Source organism: Salvelinus sp. IW2-2015, linkage group LG18, assembly GCF_002910315.2.
Source record: "Salvelinus sp. IW2-2015 linkage group LG18, ASM291031v2, whole genome shotgun sequence".
In the NCBI taxonomy this organism is placed as follows: Eukaryota; Metazoa; Chordata; class Actinopteri; order Salmoniformes; family Salmonidae; genus Salvelinus; species Salvelinus sp. IW2-2015.
In genome coordinates this window covers 21,412,587-21,437,992 of record NC_036858.1, presented here as the reverse complement: position 1 = coordinate 21,437,992, position 25,406 = coordinate 21,412,587, and the positions used below count along the sequence as shown (strand labels likewise).

The 25,406-nt window shown below is 42.8% G+C and overlaps 1 protein-coding gene across 1 annotated transcript in view; it reads right to left on the bottom strand.

Annotated features, from left to right (window-relative positions):
• Positions 1-25,406, bottom strand: part of nrg3b (neuregulin 3b) — a 412,760-nt gene that overhangs the window by 106,576 nt on the left and 280,778 nt on the right. Inside the window, exon 3 of the mRNA XM_024008300.2 lies at positions 3,774-3,847. Coding sequence (XP_023864068.1) covers positions 3,774-3,847 — 74 coding nt within the window. The remainder of the gene's footprint in view (positions 1-3,773; positions 3,848-25,406) is intronic.

The window sequence follows — 25,406 nt, the reverse complement described above, 5'->3', positions numbered from 1 at the left end:
GGTGTAGGGGTAGTTAAAATGTAAAATATAGACTAGGCTTATATATCCTATATCATCATGTATGTATATTTTCATTTAAAATGTAATTATTCAATGAAATAAATATACTAGCACATCCAATGACATTATTATTGCAGACTAGGCTACTCCCGTATGCACACAGTGTAGTGCCTACATGCCTTTGACAATACCATTATCAACTCAGCAAAAACTAATTATTTTCGAATAAACCAAATAACCCATGCATTATCAACACAGTAAATATTTCCAAACAATGTAACAATTTTAATATACTTACTCCTCAATCGGATCGGTGCCGTCTTGGTAATTCTTCATTGTCTGTAAGGAAACTACACTACATGACCAAAAGTATATGGACAGATGGACACATTAATATAGAGTTGTTCCCCCCTTTGCTGCTATAATAGCCTCCACTCTTCTGGGAAGGCTTTRCACATGATGTTGGAACATTGCTGCAGGGACTTGCTTCCATTCAGCCACAACGTTTGAAGCACAGAATTATCTAGAATGTCATTGTATGCTGTAGCTCAGCCATGGAAACCCATTTCATGAAGCTCCRGACGAACAGTTCTTGTMCTGACGTTGCTTCCAGAGGCAGTTTGGAACTTGGTAGTGAGTGTTGCAACCGAGGATAGATGATTTTTAAGCGCTATGCGCTTCAGCACTCGACGTTCCCATTCTGTGAGCTGGTGTGGCCCTACCTTTTGCCGCTGAAGCCGTTGTTGCTCCTAGATGGTTTCCACTTTCACAATAACAGCACTTACAGTTGACCGGGGAAGCTCTAGCAGTGCAGAAATTTGTGAACTGACTTGAATGGAAGGTGGCATGCTATAGCATGCCAGTTGATTTGTCACTGAGCTCTTCAGTAAGCCCATTCTAATGCCAATGTTTGTTTATGGAGATTGCATGCATGGCTGATGATGCTCATTTAAAGACCTGTCAGCAATGGGTGTGGATGAAATAGCCAAAATACACTAATTTGAAGGTGTGCAAATACAACTCCAAAAGTTTGGACACATACTCATTCCAGGATTTTTCTTAATTTTTATTATTTTCTACATTTGTAGAATAATAGTGAAGACATCAAAACTATTAAATAACACATATGGAATCATGTAGTAACCAAAAAAAAGTGTTAACAAATCAAAATATATTTTGCATTTCAATTAACAGTTGTGGCTTTTTAAAAGTTCTTTTTGGAATTTCTTTCCTTCTTAATGCGTTTGAGCCAATCAGTTGTGTTATGACAAGGTAGGGTGGTACACAGAAGATAGCTCTATTTGGTAAAAGACCAATTCCATATTATGGTAAGAACAGCTAAAATAAGCAAAGAGAAACGATAGTCCATCATTACTTTAAGACATGAAGGTCAGTCAATACGAAACATTTCAAGAACTTTGAACGTTTCTTCAAGTGCAGTTGGAAAAAACAAGTGCTGTAATGAAATTGAGGACCGCCACGGAAGGACCGCCACAGGAGGACCGCCACAGGAAAGGAAGACCAGAGTTACCTCTGCTGCAGAGGACAAGTTCATTAGAGTTACCAGCCTCAGAAATTGCAGCCCAAATAAATGCATCACAGAGTTCAAGTAACAGACAAATCTCAACATCAACTGTTCAGAGGAGACTGCGTGATCAGGCCTTCTTGGTCATATTTCAGCAAAGAAACCATACTAAAGGACATCAATAAGAAGAAGAGACTTGCTTGGGCCAAGAACAACGAGCAATGGACATTAGCCGGTGGAAACTCTGTCCTGGTCCAAATTTGAGATTTTTTGTTCCAACCGCCGTGTCTTTGTGAGATGCAGAGTAGGTGAACGGATGATCTCTGCATGTGTGGTTCCCACCGTGAAGCATGGAGGAGGAGGTGTGATGTGTGGGGTCCTTTGAGGGTGATACTGTCGTGATTTATTTAGAATTCAAGGCACACCTAACCAGCATGGCTACCACAGCATTCTGCAGCGATACGCCATCCCATCTGGTTTGATCTTAGTGGGACTATAATTTGTTTTTCAACAGGACAATGACCCAACACACCTCCAGGCTGTGTAAATGCTATTTGACCAAGGAGAGTGATGAAGTGCTGCATCAGATTACCTGGCCTCCACCTGGCCCGACCTCAACCTAGTTGAGATGGTTTGGGACGAGTTGGACCGCAGAGTGAAGGAAAAGCAGCCAACAACTGCTCAGCATATGTGGGAACTCCTTCAAGACTGTTGGAAAAGCATTCCTGGTGAAGCTGGTTGAGAGAATGCCAAGAGTGTGCAAAGCTGTCATCAAGGCAAAGGGTGGCTATTTTGAAGAATATAAAATGTAAAATATATTTAGATTTGTTTAACACTTTCTATATGATTCCATTGTTTCTATTTCATAGTTTTGATGTCTTCACTATTATTCTACAATGTAGAAAATAGTAAAAATAAAGAAAAATCCTTGAATGAGTAGGTGTGTCAACTTTTTTTTTTTAAGCCATTTAACTTCACCAATCAGTGCGGATAGAGCAGCTTGCTATGGAGCGGGTAAGTGATTTAAACTGTATAGGAAAGTCGTTAAGAGCAAGTTGTATTTTGCCGTAACAGCATGGTTTAATCATCATGAAAGACAAACACACACACACTGTGCTGCCAGTCACAGTGTAGYGTGCAAGATGAAACTGAAATGTTGCAGGTGAGGGAAGAGCGTGAGAGGATGGAGGAAGCTTGTCTTTGTGAGCTGGGCATCTTGTTATGACTTACATTATCTGAATTAGGCCCAAAGAATTATAGGCCCAAAGAGTTCTGTTCGTCAAATAATGTAGTTATTTTCTYTTTTTCAGTTTCGTTCCCTGAACCGGTTCAAATRCTCGGTACTAACTAAACTGTAATGAGCTTTATATTGATTTCAAGTTAGTGTGATGGCCACATCTACTTTCTCAATTCTAATTCTCCAACAGAAGGACACTGCACGTGTTACACTCAAGCAATTCATACCACTTAAAAGATAAATGCAAATGCATTTGAATCCAAATGTTCTAATGTCCTAATCAAATGTTGATATTGTAAGGTAATGAAAATATCCATCATTCCAGAGTAAGGTTATTACATATTTTTGGCATGTAAGATTTTGAATAATTTCAATGACATTGCAGCAACACTGAGTATACTCAAGGGGTAAACAAACACACCTAAAGCTAAAATGCTAAAGTACTTTTAAACAAGAGAAAGTAAACTCAAGGATACTTTCTCTTCTTTGACTAGATAAAGTTAAACAAGGATTTGATGTGTTTGTGTGTCTTCTGGCCTACACAGTTTATGTCTTCTTTGCTGGAGGGAATAATGTGAAGCCTGGCTCAATAAGTTTGTATTTAACCTTTATTTAACTAGGCAAGTCAGTTAAGAACACATTCTTATTTACAATAACGGCCTACCAGGGAACAGTGTGGTAACCTTTCGGTTACTGGCCCAATGCTCTAACCACCAGGCTACCTGCCACCCCCCTGCATAWCTGCCACCCCCCGGCAGGTAGCCTAGTGGTTAGAGCGTTGGGCCAGTAACCGAAAGGTTGCTAGATTAAATCTCTGTGCTGACAAGGTAAAAATCTGTTGTTCTGGCCCTGAACAAGGCAGTTGACCTGCTGTTCCTAGGCCGTCATTGTAAATATGAATTTGTTCTTAACTGACTTGCCTAGTTAAAAAAAAAAGAAGAAGACATAACTAATAGTCTAATAGTCTTTTGTTATAACTTTTCTGAAGGATCAATACAGGAAGACATGTACTTGAGTCAGATAAGATGGAGTCCGTCTTGGGTACGAACTGGTCACAGCGTAGTCCATGGTAACCCTCTTTACACCTGCAACAGAGACAACAGAGATCAATATCCAGGGTCTATGGAAGAAAAACACCCTCTCACAACATGCATGTGCGTAGAGTGGGTAGAGTCTGAGTTATTTTAGTTATTTACCAGGCACTCGAATCCAGAGCGACTAACAATCATTGCATTCAACTAAAGTAGGCAAAACAACTACATTTCACGATCATTGCAAGTATAACCTTCTTGAAAACTAGCCACTATCTGCCAAATCCATGCTAGAGAGGGTGGAAGAGAATATACATGCAGGCACTAGTTTATGTATAGCATATGTATGTCCATCTTCAAAGGAAACAAAGGAGAGAAAGAAAACATTCAAGAAGATTCAAATTTTGGGGGGAAAGATTCAGAGACTGGAGGGAGAGAGGGAGAGTAAACTCATATTGGAGTACGAGTATGTCAATGAGGATGGGAAGAAAGAGAGAGAAAAGAAGAGTAGAGGGCAGTTTTGGCCCATCCTAAGCAGTGCCTGCAACCCACTGATAGCACAGGCCTGACAGTAATGTCATGTACCAGTGGAGGTATTGGAAGGACTGGGATGGAAATACTCTCTCATCCAGACCTGYGATCAAAAAGTATTTGTTTTCTTACAAGTATCTACGCTTGATTGAGCTCGTATGGCACAACGTTAACAATGGAATAGTCCCAAATGTGCACACCCAGGCAYGCTCAAACACTCCAGGCAGGCTCAATCAAGCGTTTAAAGGTGAACATACAGRATTTTAACTACTTTGCAGATATGAAACAGGCAACAATATCAGTAAAAAATATACAATTTGCAGTTTATGCTTCAAAACCAACTTTATAAGAGGTTTTAAAAATAGGTTCTATTTGACTCAAAATTTCATYACGTACAGTAAGGCAATGTTGGCAGAATATAGTTGAAGTCGGAAGTTTACATACACTTAGGTTGYAGTCATTAAAACTCGTTTTTCTACTGCTCCACAAATTTCTTGTGAAAACCTCTTTGGGCTAGGTGGCAGTATTTTGACGTCCGGATGAAAAGCGTGCCCAAAGTAAACTGCCTGTTACTCAGGCCCAGAAGCTAGGATATGCATATAATTGGTAGATRTGGATAGAAAACACTCTAAAGTTTCTAAAACTGTTAAWATAATGTCTGTGAGTATAAGYGAACTGATATMGCAGGCGAAACCCAGAGGACAAAACATCCCCCAAAGAATTCAGCCTACCACAGTTTTCAATGGCTGTCATGTTTATTATGAGGCAAAATCCTCCGATTGCAGTTGTCCCTAGGGCTTCCACTAGATGTCACAGTCTTTAGAAAGAGTTTCGGCTTGTTTTTGGAAAAATGAGCAAGCATTTGTAGTTTTTCTAAGTGGCTCCCATTTTGGCTGTAGTGTTTTCATGCGCGTGGATGAGAGCACTTTCTTAGTTGTTTATCTCCGGTAAAGACAATAAAGATTCTTCGTCTTAAATTTTATCATTTATTTACGTATTAGGGTAGCTGAGGTTTGATTATAAACGTTGTTTGACTTGTTTGGAGAAATTTTTGGTAACGTTTGGGATGAATTTTTTATGCATTTTGAAGGAGGGAAACCGGTGGATTATTGAATGAAGCGCGCCAGATAAACTGAGTTTTTGGGGTTTAAGAGAAGGACTTTATCGAACCAAATGACCATTTTGTGATGTAGCTGGGACTTTTTGGAGTGCCAACAGAAGAAGATCTTCAAAGGTAAGCTTTATTATATCGCTATTTCTGACTTTCGTGGCGCCACTGCCTGGTTGAAAAATTGTTCATGCTTTTGTATGCCGGGCGCTGTCCTCAGATAATCGCATGGTGTGCTTTCGCAGAGAGCCTTTTTGAAATCTGACACAGCGGCTGGATTAACAAGAAGTTAGCTTTATTTTGATGTGGACACTTGTATTTTCATGAATGTTAAATATTTATATTTCTGTCATTTGAATTTCGCGTTCTGCAATTTCACAGGAAGTTTCGAGGGTGTGCTAGCGGAACGCCTGCGCCAGAAAGGTTACAACCTATAGATTTGGCAAGTCGTTAGGACATTACTTTGTGCATGAAACAAGTAATTTTTCCAACAATTGTTTACAGACGGATTATTTCACTTATAATTCACTGTAACAAATTCCAGTGGGTCAGAAGTTTACATACACTAAGTTGACTGTGCCAACAGCCTGGAAAATTCCAGGAATTTTTTTTCCAGAAAAAATGTCATGGTTTAGAAGCTTCTGATAGGCTAATTGGCATCATTTGAGTCAATTGGAGGTGCAGCTGTGGATATATTTCAAGGCCTATCTTTTTGCTTGACATCATGGAACAAAAAGAAATCATCCAAGACCTCAGAAAAAGAATTGTAGACCTCCACGAGTCTGGTTCAACCTTGGAGCAGTTTCCAAACACCTGAAGGTACCACGTTCATCTGTACAAACAATAGTACGCAAGTAAAAACCATGACACACGTAGCCGTCATACGCTCAGGACGGAGACGCGTTCTGTCTCCTAGAGATGAACATACTTTGGTGCGAAAAGTGCAAATCAATCCCAGAACAACAGCAAAGGACCTTGTGAAGATGCTGGCGGAACAGGTACAAAAGTATCTATATCCACAGTAAAAACTGTTCTATATCGACATATCCTGAAAGGCCACTCAGCAAGGAAGTAGCCACTGTTCCAAAACCCAAATAAAAAAGCCAGACTACGGTTTGCAAGTGCACATGGGGACAAAGATCGCACTTGTTGTAGAAATGTCCTCTTATCTGATGGATTTTTTTTAAACAATTTGGCCATAATGACCATTGTTATGTTTGGAGGAAAAAGGGGGAGGCTTGCAAGCTGAAAAACACCATCCAACCGTGAAGCACGGGGTGGCAGCATCATGTTGTGGGGGTCCTTTGCTGCAGGAGGGACTGGTGCACTTCATAAATAGTGGCATCATGAGGATGGAAAATTATGTGGATTAATTGAAGCAACATCTCAAGACATCAGTCAGGAACTTAAAGCTTGGTCGCAATGGGTCTCCAAATGGACAATGACCCAAGCATACTTCCATAGTTGTGGCAAAATGGCTTAAGGACAACAAAGTCAAGGTATTGGAGTGGTCATCACAAAGCCTGACCTCAATCCTATAGATTGTGTGGGCAGAACTGAAAAAGTGGTACGAGCAAGGAGGCCTCAAACCTGATTCAGTTACACCAGCTCTGTCAGTTGGAATGGGTCAAAATTCACCCAACTTATTGTGGAAGCTTGTGGAAGGCTACCCGATACATTTGACCCAAGTTAAAACTTCTTATGGATAGGGGCAGCATTTTCACGTTTGGATGAAAAGCTTGCCCAGAGTAAACGGCCTGCTACTCAGTCCCAGTTGCTAATATATGCATATTATTATTAGATGTGGATAGAAACACCTCTGAAGTTTGTAAAACTGTTTGAATGATGTCTGTGAGTATAACAGAACTCATATGGCAGGCGAAAACCTGAGAAAAATCAAACGGAAGTGGGAAAGTCGAAGGTTTGTAGTTTTTCAATGCTTGCCCTATCGAATACACAGTGTCTATGGGGTCATTTAGCACTTCCTAAGGCTTCCACTAGATGTCAACCGTCTTTAGAAACTTGTTTGAGGCTTCTACTGTAAAGGAGGGGCTCATAAGGGCTTTTTGAGTCAGTGGTCTGGCAGAGTGCCACAAACTCTGACGCTCGTTCATGTGAGAAGTAGCTCTCGTTCCATGGCTTTTCTACAGACAAAGGAATTCTCCGGTTGGGACATTATTGAACATTTATGATAAAAGCATCCTAAAGATTGATTCTATACATCATTTGATATGTTTCTACGACCAGTAATATAACTTTTAGGAATTTTCGTACGACATTTCCGCTGACATCCGCTGGACTTGCTCGGCCTCGTGAGTTTCGATTTGTTTACTAAACGCCCTAACAAAAGGAGGAATTTGGATAGACTTATGAACAAATCAAACATTTATTGTGGAACTGGGATTCTGGGAGTGCATTCTGAGAAGATCATCAAAGTAAGTGAATATTTATAATGCTATTTCTACTTATGTTGACTCCAACATGGCGATATCTTCTTGGGTTGTGTATGATCTGAGCGCGTACTCAGATTATTGCATCGTTTGCTTTTTCCGTAAAGTTTTTAAAAAATCTGACACAGCGGTTGCATTAAGTAAGAAGTTAGAAGTATATCTAAATCTGTGAATAACACTAATGTGTTATTCATTAATGTTTATTAGTGTCACGTTCCTGACCTGTTTTCTGTTGTTTGTATGTGTGTGATGGTCAGGGCGTGAGTTTTGGGTGGGCCATTCTATGTTGTGTGTTCTATGTTGGTTTAGGGTTGCCTGGTATGGCTCTTAATTAGAGGCAGGTGTTTTGCGTTCCTCTAATTAAGAGTCATATTTAGGTAGGTTGTTTCACTGTGTTCGTTGTGGGTGGTTTACCTGTCTCTGTGTTTGTGTTCTGCACCAGATAGGTCTGTATCGGTTTTGCACGTTTGTTATTTTGTAAGTTGTTTGTAGTGTTCACTTGTTCTTTTAATTAAACATGTTGAGCACTGGCTACGCTGCATTTTGGTCCTCTCCTTCACCCCAGGAAGAAAACCTTTACAGAACCACCCACCAAACCCGGACCAAGCAGCGTGACAACGGGCAACAGCAGCAGCAGTACAAGGAGGAATGGACATGGAGGAGATTCTGGACGGAGAAGGACCCTGGGCAGAGCCAGAGGAGTGTCGCCGTCCCAAAGCGGAGCTGGAGGCATCAAAAGCGGAGAGGCGTCATTATGAGGCGCTTGCAAGGCAGAGTGGCTGGAAACCCGAGAGGCTCACCCAAAAATTTATTGGGGGGGGGGTTAAAGGGAGTGTGGCGAAGCCGGGTTGGATACCTGAGCCAACTCCCCGGCTTGCCGTGGAGTGAGAGAGCGTTCGTACTGGTCAGACACCGTGTTATGCGGTAAAGCGCACGGTCCCCAGTACGCGTGCTTAGCCCAGTGCGGGCTATTCCACCTCGCCGCACTGGCAGGGCTACGGGGACCATTCAACCTGGTAAGGTTGGGGAGGCTCGGTGCTTCAAGAGCACGTGTCCTCCTTCACGGTCCGGTATATCCGGCGCCACCTTCCCACCCCAGTCCAGTACCACCAGTGCCTACACCACGCACCAGGCTTCCAGTGCATCTCCAGAGCCCTGTTCCTCTTCCACGCACTCTCCCTATGGTGCGTGTCTCCAGCCCAGTGCCTCCGTTCCGGCACCACGCACCAAGCCTCCTGTGCGTCTCCAGAGCCCTGTACGCACTGTTCCTTCTCCCCGCACTCGCCCTGAGGTGCGTGCCCTCAGCCCGTACCTCCAGTTCCGGTACCACGCACCAGGCCTAGAGTGCGCCACGAGAGTCCAGTGTGCCCTGTTGTTGTTCCCCGCACTAGCCTGAAGGTGCGTGTCCTTAGCCCGGTACCTCCAGGTCCGGTACCACGCACCAGGCCTACAGTGCGTCTCAGCCGGCCAGAGTCTGCCGTCTGCCCAGCGGCGCCTGAACTGCCCGTCTGCCCAGCGGCGCCTGAACTGCCCGTCTGCCAGCGGCGCCTGAACTGCCCGTCTGCCCAGCGGCGCCTGAACTGCCCGTCTGCCGAGCGGCGTCTGAACTGCCCGTCTGCCCTACGCCGTCTGAACTGTCCGTCTGCCATGAGCCTGCAAAGCCGCCCGTCTGCCGAGGCCTGCAAAGCCGCCCGTCTGCCATGAGCCTACAGAGCCGTCCGCCAGACAGGAGCCGCTAGAGCCTTCCGCCAGACCGGATCAGCCAGAGCCTTCCGCCAGACCGGATCAGCCAGAGCCTTCCGCCAGACCGGATCAGCCAGAGCCTTCCGCCAGACCGGATCAGCCAGAGCCTTCCGCCAGACCGGATCAGCCAGAGCCTTCAGCCAGACCGGATCAGCCAGAGCCTTCCGCCAGACCGGATCAGCCAGAGCCTTCCGCCAGACCGGATCAGCCAGAGCCTTCCGCCAGACCGGATCAGCCAGAGCCTTCCGCCAGACCGGATCAGCCAGAGCCTTCCGCCAGACCGGATCAGCCAGAGCCTTCCGCCAGACCGGATCAGCCAGAGCCTTCCGCCAGACCGGATCAGCCAGAGCCTTCCGCCAGACCGGATCAGCCAGAGCCTTCCGCCAGACCGGATCAGCCAGAGCCTTCCGCCAGACCGGATCAGCCAGAGCCTTCCGCCAGACCTGCCAGAGCCTTCCGCCAGCCCGGACCTGCCAGAGTCCCTCAGCCCGGACCTGCCAGAGTCCCTCAGCCCGGACCTGCCAGAGTCCCTCAGCCCGGACCTGCCAGAGTCCCTCAGCCCGGACCTGCCAGAGTCCCTCAGCCCGGACCTGCCAGAGTCCCTCAGCCAGGACCTGCCAGAGTCCCTCAGCCAGGACCTGCCAGAGTCCCTCAGCCAGGACCTGCCAGAGTCCCTCAGCCAGGACCTGCCAGAGTCCCTCTAGCCAGGACCTGCCAGGTCCTCAGCCAGGACCTGCCAGAGTCCCTCAGCCAGGACCTGCCAGAGTTCTCAGCCAGGACCTGCCGCCCCTTATCCCCGTGCTGCCCCTTATCCGGTGCTGCCCCTTATCCCGGTGCTGCCCCTTATCCGGTGCTGCCCCTTACCCGGTGCTGCCCCTTCATTTAGGTGGTTTTAGTTGGAGGGTGGTCATTGGAGAGGGGATACAGAAGCGGGGAGTGACTATGGTGGTGTGGGGACAGCGTCCGGAGCCTGAGCCACCACCGTGGTCAGATGCCCACCCAGACCCTCCCCTGGACTTTGTGCTGGTGCGCCCGGCGTTCGCACCTTGAGGGGGGGGGGTTCTGTCACGTTCCTGACCTGTTTTCTGTTGTTTTGTATGTGTGTGATGGTCAGGGCGTGAGTTTTGGTGGGCATTCTATGTTGTGTGTTTCTATGTTGGTTTAGGGTTGCCTGGTATGGCTCTTAATTAGAGGCAGTGTTTTGCGTTCCTCTAATTAAGAGTCATATTTAGGTAGGTTTGTTCACTGTGTTCGTTGTGGGTGGTTGTTACCTGTCTCTGTGTTTGTGTTCTGCACCAGATAGGTCTGTATCGGTTTTGCACGTTTGTTATTTTGTAAGTTGTTTGTAGTGTTCACTTGTTCTTTTAATTAAACATGTTGAGCACTGGCTACGCTGCATTTTGGTCCTCTCCTTCACCCCAGGAAGAAAACCTTTACATTATGAGTATTTCTGTGATTGATGTTTGCTCTTGTGCAAATTCACGGGATGTTTTGGAGGCAAAGCCAAATGTAAGGTTTTTGGATATAAATATGAACTTGATCGAACAAAACATACATGTTGTCCCGGGAGTGTCATCTGATGAAAAATATAAAAGGTTAGTGATTCATTTTATCAATATTTCTGCTTTTTGTTAATCCTCTCTTTGCTTGGAAAATCGCTGTATGCTTTCTGTGACTAGTTGCTGACCTAACATAATGATAGGTTCTGCTTTCGCCGAAAAGCATTTTTGAAATCGGACACTGTGGCTGGATTAACGAGAATTMTATCTTTAAAATGGTGCCTAATACTTGTATGTTTGAGAAAATTGAATTATTAGATTTCTGTTGATTGAATTTGGRGCKCTGCAATTTCATTGGCTGTTGGCGAGGGGTTCCGCTAGCGGAACGGGGTTCTGCAAGCGGAACCCCAGTCCTAGACAGGTTAAACAATTTAAAGGCAATGCTACCAAATACTCATTGAGTGTATGTAAACTTCTGACCCGCTGGGAATGTGATGAAAGAAATTAAAGCTGAAATAAATAATTCTCTCTGCTATTATTCTGGACATTTCACATTCTTAAAATAAGGTGGTGATCCTAACTGGCCTAAGACAGGGAATCTTTACTTGGATTAAATGTCAGAAATTGTGAAAAACTGAGTTTAAATGTATTTGGCTAAGGTGTATGAAAACTTCCGACTTCAACTGTAGTTGGATGCAGTTCAATGTATTATTAATATAATTCACCAATACATTTCTTGGTAGTCCAAAAAATATTGCTATTAGGTTGTATTAGGTCACAGCTGGCCTGGTACATTGTTTGCTGCCAAAGCCCATTCGGGATACACTGTTTCAGTTTCAATCACTCAATATTTTAAACAAAAACTGATGACTGTAACTAAGGCTGGGAATGTCAATACAATCAAACTAGCAAGGGCAATGATCACAAGTCAGTCATAACGTGGCTAATAGGCTAGCACACATGTATCACACACAAGGCCCGCGGGCTGAATAAGACACACAAATGAGTATAAATGAGTCAACAGTTGAGTCATCTACTTTATGAAATTACAGCCTGATGAGCTCGGTGAATTCAACTTCAATTGAGCATCTTTCATGTGTCCTGTTTGCAGCGCACAGCAGAGGAAAAGTGTACAGACACATCCTTACAGTCCTAGTTAGGCTAGTAAAATGTTGCAGTCTGGCTTCGGTTTTTAAAGCTTGACAATTAATAACCAAAAAARAAAACCTGCAACAAAACACCATGCAACAGAAATATGTAGACCTATTACAGCAACATTTGAGCAGTAGCCTAGGTTGGCTGCTAAACWACGATAGCTACAATTTGAGTGCACCACACAGCAATGTTGCATTCAACCGCAKCGGTGATTCATGTAGTGCTTAATGAAAAACATGTTTTAAGTTCAAATGTTACGACAACCTATAACTACATTTTGTTATTTGGAGTTATTAAATACTTACTTTTTTATTTGGGTCGCAGCATATTATGCACATCTATTAGCATAGCAGAAAAGGCTGGACAAATATTATGTATATCTTATTATTATTTAATGTTTTATATGTTAAAATGCTGTATATAGCATCCTATGTACATAACTGTACATTATAAAGGGCCATATTTTTTCAAGTAAAACAAATGGCCAGTTCAGGTCGCAGTTGCACGTTTTTTTCTAAAAGCAAATAGACTATGTCTGGCCCGCGAATTCATAGTTTTTGGTCCGTGCACTGATTGACTTTGACAACCGTAGGATAGCGAATCTATTTATGTAGCTAGCTATTTATTTAGCAAGCTAAAAACATGGTCCCTAACATTAGCTAGCTAGCTGCTGGGAGAATATCATGTCATTGGAGGAGTGGGTGAGTGACCAACTGTCTCCCCTCATATCAGTTTTCGTTGGCTACAGTTAGAGATGCACAGGTGTCATTTGGTTAGCTAGCGATGTGAATTGCTTTGCAGAGATATCCTAACTAGCTTGCTATGCTAGTTAGGATATCTCTTACTTGACAATGAAATGTATTTGSCATCGATCAAATGGCTGGGCAGGCAGGTAAGTTCCCATTCAGTTGTCAAAACCTGGGTTGGGACAAGCATGCATTGGKAGGCAAGCTGCAGAAGGAAGAGCAGGCTATTATTCCCCATCGTTTATCAGTGCAATTTTGARGGCCAACTAGCTGAAAAAGTTTGAGAAAGTTTATCTAATATTCTCTCATTAGATTTTAGCTCATCCTGCTCTGACTAGCATTAGTTGTTGATTTTGTTGTTGTTGATGTGCATAACTGAGAAAGAGAGAGCCTACCTTTTCAYGTTCCCAAATGTAAGACTCCCGTGGTGTTTACATATTTGCTGAAATCCATTCAGGTGTATTTTGTGGCTTTTGGTGAATGCGTTCTAATGATCTGAAGTCGTGCTGTTGCTACTGCCTGTAAAGTTCAAAGTGAATGATGGCAGGCCCTTGTGCCAAGTGGCTTACAGTGCATTCGGAAAGTATTCAGACCCTTTCCCTTTTTCCACAATTTGTTACTTTACAGCCTTATTCTAAAATGGATTTCATTAAATGTTTTTMTGATCAATCTACACACAATACCCAAAAATGACAAAGTGAAAACATGTTTTTAGACATTTTTGCAAATGTATTAAAAATGAAAAACACAAATACCTTATTTACATAACTATTCAGACCCTTTGCTATAAGACTCGAAATTGAGCCCAGGTGCATCCTGTTTCCATTGATCATCGTTGAGATGTTTCTACAACTTCATTGGAGTCCACCTGTGGTAAGTTCAATTGATTGGACATGATTTGYAAAGGCATACACCTGTCTATATAAGGTCCCACAGTTGACAGTGCATGTCAGAGAAAAAACCAAGCCATGAGGTCGAAGGAATTGTACATAGAGCTTTGAGACAGGATTGTGTGAAGGCGCAGATCTGGGGAAGGGTACCAAAACATTTCTGCAGCATTGAAGGTCCCCAAGAACACAGTGGCCTCCATCATTCCTAAATGGAAGAAGTTTGGAACCACCAAGACTCTTCCTAGAGCTGGCCACCCGGCCAAACAGAGGAATCAGGGGAGAAGGGCCTTGGTCAGGGAGGTGACCAAGAAGCTGCTGGTCACTCTGACAGAGCTCCAGAGTTCCTCTGAGGAGATGGGAGAACCTTCCAGAAGMACAACCATCGCTGTAGCACTCCACCAATCAGGCCTTTGTGGTACAGTGGCCAAAAGTAAYCCACTCATCAGTACTAGGCACATGACAGCCCACTTGGAGTTAGCCAAAAGGCACCTAAAGGACTCTCAGACCTTGACAAACAAGATTGTCTGGTCTGATGAAACCAAGATTGAACTCTTTGGCCTGAATGCCATCTGGAGGAAACWTGGCACCATCCCTACAGTGAAGCATGGTGGTGGCAGTATCATGCTGTGGGGATGCTGCAGGGACTGAGAGAATTGTCAGGATTGAGGGAAAGATGAACAGAGCAAAGTACAGAGAGATCCTTGATGAAAACCTGCTCCAGAGTGCTCAGGACCTCGGGCAGAGGTGAAGGTTCGCCTTCCAACAGGACAACGAATGTCCTTGAGCMYCCCAGCCAGAGCCCGGACTTGAACCCYATCTAACATCTGCGGAGAGACCTGAAAATAGCTGTGCAGCAATGCTCCCCATCCAACCTGACAGAGCTTMAGAGGATCTGCAGAGAAGAATCGGAGAAACTRCCCAAATACAGGTGTGCCAAGCTTGTAGTGTCATACCCAAGAAGACTTGAGGCTGTAATRGCTGCCAAAGGTGATTCAACAAAGTACTGAGTAAAGGGTTTGAATACTTATGTAAATGTGATATTTCTTTTTTTTMWATCTTAGAAATTTGCAAAWATTTCWAATAACATGTTCTTGCTTTGTCATTATGGGGTTTTGTGTGTAGATTGATCAGGGGCAAAAACGATTTAAGAAATTTTWGAATAAGGCTGTAACATAACAAAATGTGGAAAAAATGAAGGGYTCTGAAAACTTTCTGAATACACTGAATTTGCATATAGGCCTACTGTAGCTCTGATTGGCTATGGCGCACCGGTCTGCGTAGACTCCAGTCCTGGACAGGACATTTTTTCCCAGTTTTATTTACTGCAGTGTCTATTACTTATCTAAAAGAACAGCCGCTTTCCCATTCTATATTGCTATAGAATTTTCACAAATTCTTTACTATACCTCATTCCCAAACATTCTATACATTTATGAAAACGTGAAAATGACCATATCTAATTTATCTGATTGTCAGAGAAAAAAGGTGTCATATTCTTCCATGGGGTGAATATGAACAGATTTTAAAAACATTCCATGTTGCTAAAATGCTGTGAGTTCCACTTTAAAATACTATTTGAACCCAGGTCTGCAGGCCTCGTGCTCTTAGATCTACGAGAGACACTTCAGGAGACACTTGACTTCACATGATTCAGTTTTGTGAGATTTTAGGTTTTCCTCAAGCAAGACGTTTCGGTTCTATGCCTCCGCTGAGCGTGTGTCAAATAAATCAATTTTAGCTTAATGACATGAGTTCTGGCTCTTTTTTACACATTCATATTTTTAGACAACCCTTTGGCCAAGCACCCATATGTTGACCTAAGTTGCTCAGTACCGCAACGCATTCAGTTTTATAAATGAATTTGTTATTTTCCCTGAACGACATCCACATGCTGACACACACACACACACACACACACACACACACACACACACACACACACACACACACACAGATGTTTCAGTTTTGTACTTTCCTCAGTTTGTGCCAAATAAATCTACAGAACTGGATGATGTGTTGGATATCAGTTTTTTTCTCCATTCATTTAAATTTCGGGTTAGCCTTTAGCTCAGCATAAGCACCCATATGGCCTGTAGACTTAGTTGAGCATGCTCTGTATCTGTTCTATTCTCATCCTCAAGAGCAGCAGACAAACGTTGTGTTAACAGTCATTGAGTTGGTCCAACTTCACCACCAACTCRAAATGCTTAGCGACGCTGCAAGGATTTTCCTCAGACAGAGCTATTTGTTTGAAATTCATGGCAACAGGCATTTGAAGGGCATCTCTTTTTCATTGTGTTTGTTCCACAAAATGGAAACCAGTTGGTTGCATGTATACTGTGTCCGTCAAACGAGACACCCAATCAACATATTCAGTGACGTCCTGCTGTAATATTTGTTCCAGTTTTATTTAGATTGTACTGAAACAAATTAATTAACATTTCTTATGGGTTTTCTCTTATGGGTTTGGGTACCTGATCTTTGATTTAAAAAATGCCCAGTCAAGCCATAGACCATACACAATCCATGCATTAACAAGACCGGCCAGTCAAAATTATTGGCAGCATCTTAGTTCCATTCACCTAGGATACTTGAGAAAATGTTCTCTCTCTCCTTCAAACATTGATTTGCGACTAATGTATAACAAAGTGTATAGGAAAGTGCCGTACCAGTCCGTTTGATTCAACTCAAATTAGATTTTGACCCCAAAAAGTACCACACAAATCAATTGGATTCAACTAAGATTTGATTCGGACCTTTGATGGAATTTCCTTGGGCCTAATGTCTACTTATTTCTAGTCTTGTTTTGACAGACAACCGTTCAACCTCAGTGGTCTGCCTGCTTCTGAGGTGGGAACTGGGGATCCAATGGCTCAGTGGGTTAGAGCATATTGCAGGGCCACTCTGAATATATTATGTGTCATTGTCAATGTTTTGTAAYACGCTTTGGATGAAAGCTTAATGACTGTTTTTCCACGTGAATGCAAATGTGAAAGGGCATTTCAGTTGGTATGAACCTGGCTGGTATGAAATATACCTGGTATATTGTGGATATAATGGGCACTTTCTGGTACGTATATCAAATAATTAAATGTAATGGCAATAGCCTGGTTCCAATTTATCTTTATTGGGTAGACAGCGCAAACATATTGGTTATTTGTACAGTATTACTATTAAACTATAGTGAATTTCAGTGAAAATAAACAAAAAAGGGATGACTTAAGTAAACACCAAATTAGCAGACTATACAAAAAGGTGTTACCCAGATTGCTTTTGTTACACACATAAAGCACGCTATCATGGCACCAGGAGGCATGAAAGAGTATTTGCGTCTCACATTCTCCTGTTTCTAGTCACACATTCCTACCCTCTCTGTGCTGAAATGCCTCGTTAGCATTCTGAGTCACAACTCAAATGTCTGTCTGGCTATCTGTTTATCTCCACTCTCCTTTTGTTTTGTCTCTATCTCTCCCCCTCTGTCTCTGTCTCTGTGTCATTGTGAAACAAGCTGACATCCTTCAATAAGATTCAAACAATGCTTTGTAGACAAATGTGTTTGTGCGAGTCGATTGTGTYCTTGAATACGATAAAGGATGTGCATGATGATGACTGTGCGTGAGTGTGTTTAGTGATTGGACGATTGATACCGGAGCTCCGATGCAGTTTTCAAAGCACTACTGATCTGATACAATGTACCGATGCTCATGTCAATGTAACATTATCATGTGATCAATAACGTCCGAAGCTTTGGTTGATACAAACTGTGTGTTGCAAAATGAGAGATCCCACTGATTTCACAGTGGTTCTGGTCCTTTCTTCYATTCCAAGTTGCTTTTAAAGACCGACCTTTACTGGACACCATACTGTACTTAAAAATAAAGTTAGGARTTGTTCAAATTACTGCATTGAACAGTAGCACAGCAGGTAGAGTCAGGAACACTCAGAGACGACAGGGTATGGGGTCGAGTCCTGGTAAAGGCACTCTATTCGGAGATAGTTTTATGTGAAACCACACTTTCTGCCCATTGTTGAAATTCTTTATTTTATTTGGTATTGTATAAACTTCTGATTTAAGCAACCTGAATAATGCCATAGAATTACAGTTTTTAAAAATTTTCAACTTAAAGGCAATTTGTTTTGGCCTTATGTAATATACAAACCTGTTATTATAACTGATTGTATGCTATTAACACCAGCGACTAAACACTGTGCCATGTAGTTTGATGAATATTGTGTGTAAAAAAACGTCTATTTATATTTAGTGATGACCAGCAGATGTCACTAATGTGCATTGTGTTAAAAGCTCAGTGTCACGCTCGTCTTCCTCCTCGTCTGAGGAGGAGAAGTTTGAAGGATCGGAGGACCAATATGCAGCATGGTATGTGTTCATCTTGAATTTATTAACACAGAGAACACTAAACGAAACTAAARGAAACTAAACAAAACTATACAAAAATAACAAACGAACAACGAATGTGAAGCTATAATGAGAAATGTGCTGACACAAGCAACTAACATAGACAATCACCCACGAAATGCTCAAGGAATATGGATGCCTAAATATGGTTCCCAATCAGAGACAACGATAAACAGCTGCCTCTAATTGAGAACCAATCTAGGCAACCATAGACATATAACTACCTAGACTAGTCAAAAACCCATAGACATACAAAAACCCCTAGACAAGACAAAAACTAAACAAACCACCCTTGTCACACCCTGACCTACCCAAAATAATAAAGAAAACAAGTAATACTAAGGTCAGGGCGTGACACTCAGAGTAATTAATTGTTTTTCAGAAAGACAATTTCCTATCATTATGTGTGTGTGTCTGTGTGCATATTTATAAGAAAAAGTGTGTGTGTGAGAGAGAGAGAGAGAAGGGTTTCTGTTTGCCAGTTATTGACGGCTTTTTGTAGATAAAAAAATAAAAAGCCAATAAAGAAAATTGTTGCTGGCCAAATTGACCGGGAGAAAAAACAATCCCATTGCAAAATAATGTTTTTTCTTCATTGAGTTTATCATATGTTTTCCAGTCAAAACAGTTTCATTCGTTTTGGTGTTCAGCAGCGTTCGGCAGGTTTTATTTAGTCTGTTCGAGCAGATGGACAACTAGCTTTCATGCACATTTTTTCACTTGAGAGATACTGCACCAAACATCTTAGATGTAAAATTTTGCGAATATGACCTTCTCTGCAAAATTGACAAAAATAATGACAGATCTCTTGATTTATCTTGACTATTTTGGGAAAGTGTAAATGTATGTTGTTGTGTACGCCGTCTCAAGAGGGACAAACAGTAATATAACCACATTTATTTTTAAGGGAATATGCGAGGCACAGACATTCGCTACGCCTAGCCAAGTTCTGGTAGGAGCAAACTGAACCTAGTATTTAGACGTCTTTAGTGTGTAGCCCAAACCGTTCTGATGCTACAGTCAGAAGTTGGCACATCGGCGGTACCGACTTTAGACAAGTCCCGTGATGCTTGTGGGAGTTGTAGAGCAAAGCGGAGAACACTCTCGTGTTCATGAGATTTTAATCTTTCCATGGAGGGGTCATATGTAGCCCAAACGGTTCGGACACGACCGACGTTTTRGTGAAAATACTGATTTTCGTGATATTTCCTAGTCTTGACAACATCGTTGTAGCTCTGCCACCTTCCACCGCAGATGCAGATATCGCTAGCTCAACCAGACTTTAATGGATTTTTTTTTATCACGCTAATTACATTTCCAAGGTGGTGCAGACTAGACAATATCACACAGAGTGCATTCTCAATTTGTTGGAGCTGTAGTGCTAACTTTCTATAGTGCTTTTACCACCACATGCTAGAGTCGGGGAGAAATATAACTCTTTGTCTGGGCATGGGAAGCAGGGATGGGGAATACTCCTTCGACACTAATTACCACCTAGCTCATTAATTAGCAACTGAGTAAAATGGATGAAGGTTTATGGTAGCACGGGGGAGGTTCAAGAGGAAGGGAGAATGGGACTGGGAATGGAAGGGCTTGATGTCCAGTCAATCAGCCGCCCCTCCTGCCATGCAGTCATTCCAGTACATCCCCTTTTCTAACCTTATGGGTGCACTAATAGGGAACAGGGTGCTGTTTAGGACACGGGCCATCTATCAAGTACTGAGCTTAAGATACCAGCACATTTATACTTGGCTCATATATACATGGCTCACATGTCACCTAGGACTGTACACGTTCAGAATGTAGGGTTTCTCAAGGGTGCCTTTGCAGTTCAGAAAAGGGTTATTTTCTTTTAGTGATAATTAAAATGCAGGGCCGGCGGCTCATTKGAATTTTTTGGGGTGTGATTTGCTTATAGCGCTTTTTGTGCAACCGTGAGTAAGAGTGTCATTCTGTTGTGAATYGCACCCTGTTTCCTGAATGGCACCCTGTGTCCTGGCCAAAGGAAGTGTGCTATATGGGGAATAGGGTGCTATTTGGGATGCACCCAGTCTTCTTACTTATTGCCATACATACACTACCGTTCAAATGTTTGGGGTCACTTAGACATGATGCTGGCCTTCTAGGCAGAGTTCCTCTGTCCAGTGTCTGTGTTCTTTTGCCCATCTTAATCTTTTCTTTTTATTGGCCAGTCTGAGATATGGCTTTTTCTTTGCAACTCTGCTTAGAAGGCCAGCATCCCAGAGTCGCCTCTTCACTARTGACGTTGAGACTGGTAATTTGCGGGTACTATTTAATGAAGCTGCCAGTTGAGGACTTGTGAGGCATCTGTTTTTCAAACTAGACACTCTAATGTACTTGTCCTCTTGTTCAGTTGTGCACCGGGGCTTCCCACTCCACTCCACTTTCTATTCTGTTTTTTTCTCTCTTTTTTTTCGCCTTTATTTAATCAGGTAAGCTAGTTGAGAACAAGTTCTCATTTACAACTGCGACCTGGCCAAGATAAAGCAAAGCAGTGCGACACAAACAACAACACAGAGTTAGACATGGAATAAACAAGCGTACAGTCAATAACACAATAGAAAATTTAGCAATTTAGCAAATTAACACTGGAGTGATAGATGAGCAGATGATGATGTGCAAGTAGAAATACTGGTGTGCAAAAGGGCAGAAAAGTAAATAAAAACAATATGGGGATGASGTAGGTAGATTGYGTGGGCTAATTACAGATGGGCWATGTACAGCTGCAGCGATCGGTTAGCTGCTCAGATAGCTGATGTTTAAAGTTAGTGAGGGAAATATAAGTCTCCAGCTTCAGCGATTTTTGCAATTCGTTCCAGTCATTGGCAGCAGAGAACTGGAAGGAAAGGCGGCAAAAGTACGTGTTGGCTTTGGGGATGGCCAGTGAAATATACCTGCTAGCTGTCTCTTATACACATCTAGATGTGTATAAGAGACAGGGGCCAGCCGACTAGAGCATACAGGTCGCAGTGGTGGGTGTTATACGGGGCTTTGTTAACAAAACAGATGGCACTGTGATAGTTTGCGTCCAGTTTGCTGAGTAGAGTATTGGATGCTATTTTGTAAATGACATCGCCGAAGTCGAGGATCGGTAGGATAGTCAGTTTGACGAGGGTATGTTTGGCGGCGTGAGTGAAGGAGGCTTTATTGCGATTCTAGATTTAATTTTGGATTGGAGATGTTTAATATGAGTCTGGAAGGAGAGTTTACAGTATAGCCAGACACCTAGGTATTTGTAGTTYTCCACATATTCTAAGTTAGAACCGTCCAGAGTAGTGATGCTAGTCGGGCGGGCGGGTGTGGTTAGCGAACGGTTGAAAAGCATGCATTTGGTATTACTAGCATTTAAGAGCAGTTGGAGACCACGGAAGGAGTGTTGTATGGCATTGAAATTCGTTTGGAGGTTAGTTAACACAGTGTCCAAGGAAGGGCCAGATGTATACAGAATGGTGTAGGGCCAGTTTGCTCTGTTCTGTGATGGGAGTAGTACACAGCGTTGTATGAGATCTTCAGTTTCTTGGCAATTTCTCACATGGAATAGCCTTCATTTCTCAGAACAYGAAGAGACTGACGAGTTTCAGAAGAAAGGTTTTTGTTTCTGACCATTTTAAGCCTGTAATCAAAGCCACAAATGCTGATGCTCCAGATATTCAACAAGTCTTAAGAAGGACAGTTTTATTGCTTCTTTAATCAGAACAACAGTTTTCAGGTGTGCTAACATAATTGCAAAAGGGTTTCAAATGATCATTTAGCCTTTTAAAATGATAAACGTGGATTAGCTAACACTACTTGCCATTGGAACACAGGAGTGATGGTTGCTGATAATGGGCCTCTGTATGCCTTTGTAGYTTTTCCATWAAAAATTGCAGTTTCCAGCTACAATAGTCAGTTACAACATTAACAATGTCTGCACTGTATTTCTGATCAATTTGATATKATTTTAATGGACAAAAAATGTGCTTTGTTTCACAAACAAGGACATTTCTAAGTGACCCCAAACTTTTGAATGGTAGTGTTCATATTCATATGTGTCTATTGCAGTAGCGGGTCGGGGGAGAGCGCCGAGCATAACTTATGTTTCTAATGACATTGATGGATGGCCCTGTGTGGACTGTTTACATGAGAGAGTGATGGTGATGGCGAGGGTGAACTAGCAGTATCGGTGCCCGAAACTCAAACACTGTGCAGAGCAAGAGGGGTTCTTTAAGGAATATCAATAGTGCTTCTTTGAGTTATATGCTGTGTCTCAAATACCTTTTCTTCACTTGTTCCTTCTAAACTGCGCACCATGCAGAAATATCAGCCTACAGAGAGAAGCACGAGATTGAACTTCCAGAACTTTCTAAAGCAGTGGTCACCAACCGGTTGATCGCGTTTGACTGGTCGATCTCCAAGGCATTCCTAGTCAATTGCCAAACATTTCTGTAAAAAAACCAATGTTGGGGGGGCTCTGCTGAGCAGCAACTTGTGAAGACGCGTTTTCTCGGTGCACCTGTCCAGGGATTACAATTTACTATTAATACTTCACCAACACTTCACTTACCGTGTTCATTTTGTAACATTTAATTAGGAATCAAACCATTTTCCCCCCCTGAAATMTTTGGCCTTTTCATCATAAAATGTCGGCAACGAGTCACAAAAGAGCAGGCCTCTAATAAAGCTTCAGGCTCACTGAACACTGACACAGACTCTGATCCCCCCGACCTAGCCAAGGTCATGGCGGCTATCATTAAGTCTGAACAGACTGTGCTGGCTAAGGTGGAGTCACTATTCACTGACCTATCTGCACAAATAGCTACTCTCGCCACCAAGGTCAACACAAAGAACGACTCCGTTAAAGACTTGGAGTAACAGGACATCTGTCTGATTTGCCTGGAAGGCGGCGCAAATGCTTARTCCGACAAAGTGGTGACACTGYAAGAGCAAGTCACCTGGATATCATCAGATGTCATCAAATTTTCTTCCAAGGTCGAGGACCTCGAGAACAGACCGCGCCGGGGGAACAGTCACATTTTCGCTGTGAGATTGCAGCCTACCCTTTTCATAGCTAAACTGCTACAGGAAATTCTAGGCCTCGATTACGCCCCCATCCTTGACCGTGCGCACAGAAGCTGACAGTCTGCACCAAAGAATGGGCCCAGACAGATGTAGCTGCCCAGACCCATCCTAGTCAAATTCCACTGCTTTCAGGAAAATGAGGATGTCCTCTGTAAGGCATCACAAGGCCAGAAGTTTGGCATTTAACCCAAACTACACAGCGGCAGTAATGAAGAAGAAGTCAGCCTTCAACGAGGTGAGGGGGCTCCTACATCGCTGTCTGGACACCAAGTTTGGCATTCCCTACCCAGCAATGCTGAAGATCACTACTCCCTCCGGCGAGCAGAAGACATTCGTGGACKCAACCAGGGCCAAAGAATACATTGTTGTGCACCTACATCCACAGGAGAACAGGTGACATAGGAATAACTAGCCATTGTTGGCCCATACTCTGCCCCTGGCCCTACACTAGCCATGCTAATGTGACTAAGGACCAACTAGTGAACTCATATCTTAATTAGAAACGCGCCTCCACCCTGTTGCCAGAAAAAGGACAATTATTCCTCCAGGAACTTAATGGGATGAATAATGATGGTATGCATATGATCWCACAAGGACAATACAGTTTGAATAGTATTTTATTTACAGTACATGGCACAATTAGCTTTTACCAACTAGCTGCACATGGACAGCCTCGGCGATAGGTGGCGCGATACTAATTAGCCTAGTCACTACCMAAGGCTAACCACTTAGCCTCTCTATTTCCATGCCTTATACCCTACTAAAATACTGTGGAACATATACCTCCTTTTTTATATATATATGTTTAATTATCTTTCAAATATGCATTTTGRATAAGATACATTAGAGAACTGAGGTGGTTCCCTTCAGAATCCCTTCCGTATGTGTAAYCTTGATAATGTTCACCKTGGATAGAGCTCTACTGAGGTTCGGTTAAATATAGTAGTATTTTGCTCTAGTTTAGGAGAGGTAGATACAGCCTTCCAARAGAGGGAAGGCCAGCACAGGGGTCCAAGGTTWTCTTCTAGGTATTTTGTTAATTTTAGCAGTTTTTTCATCCTTATCTCAGACCATAGCCCTGTCTAGCTAAATATCAGCTTTCCGAACAGTACTGAGTCACGACTTGACCCGCTACTACTATCCTGTAGTGCCTATAAAAAAGACATATCAACTCACATTGATGTCTTTTTACAGCTCAACTGCACCCCTGACMTGTCTCATTCTATTGTGTGTTAGTTGTTAAAAGCATTATTATACAAATTATTTCATAACTAACAGCGCACTAAACGTATATCGGTGCTATCTCAACTAATTTTAGACGTGGACAACAGATATGCCTCTTCTTCTGAACTCTACAAAGAGAGACTGCTACACCAATCAGAATTTGACAATCTTTCCACTAAACAAACGAAGCAAGTTGTTATCTCACCAGCTTCGACAAGCCGCTYATAGCAGCACCATACCTGATATCTGTGTTGCAGCTGATTTAACTTCTACCAATCCCAAAGAAATTAACAATCAATTTAAGCAATTCTACTCTGCTCTACTCGTCAAAGGCTCTTCCAGACACATCTCGTATGCATGCATTTCTAGACAATKTGGACATCCCCTGTCTCAATTCAGATGAATAAACTAACATGGATGCCTCAATAAGTGACGATGAAGCTACTCGGGCAATCCAGTCCATGCAGAGCAGTAAAGCTCATGGAGAAGCTACTCGGGCAATCCAGTCCATGCAGAGCAGTAAAGCTCATGGAGAAGCTACTAGGGCAATCCAGTCCATGCAGAGCAGTAAAGCTCATGGGCCTGATGGCTTCCCTATTGAATTTTATAAAGCATTCTCCTCTAAACTTTCCCCTATCCTTAGCTCAATGTACAATGAATTCCTTTCTAGTCAGAAACTGCCCCAGACACTTACCAAGGCGGTTTTGTTTAAAAAGAACAAGAATCCCCTATACTGTGGCTCATACCGACCTATAAACCTTTTGTGCTGAG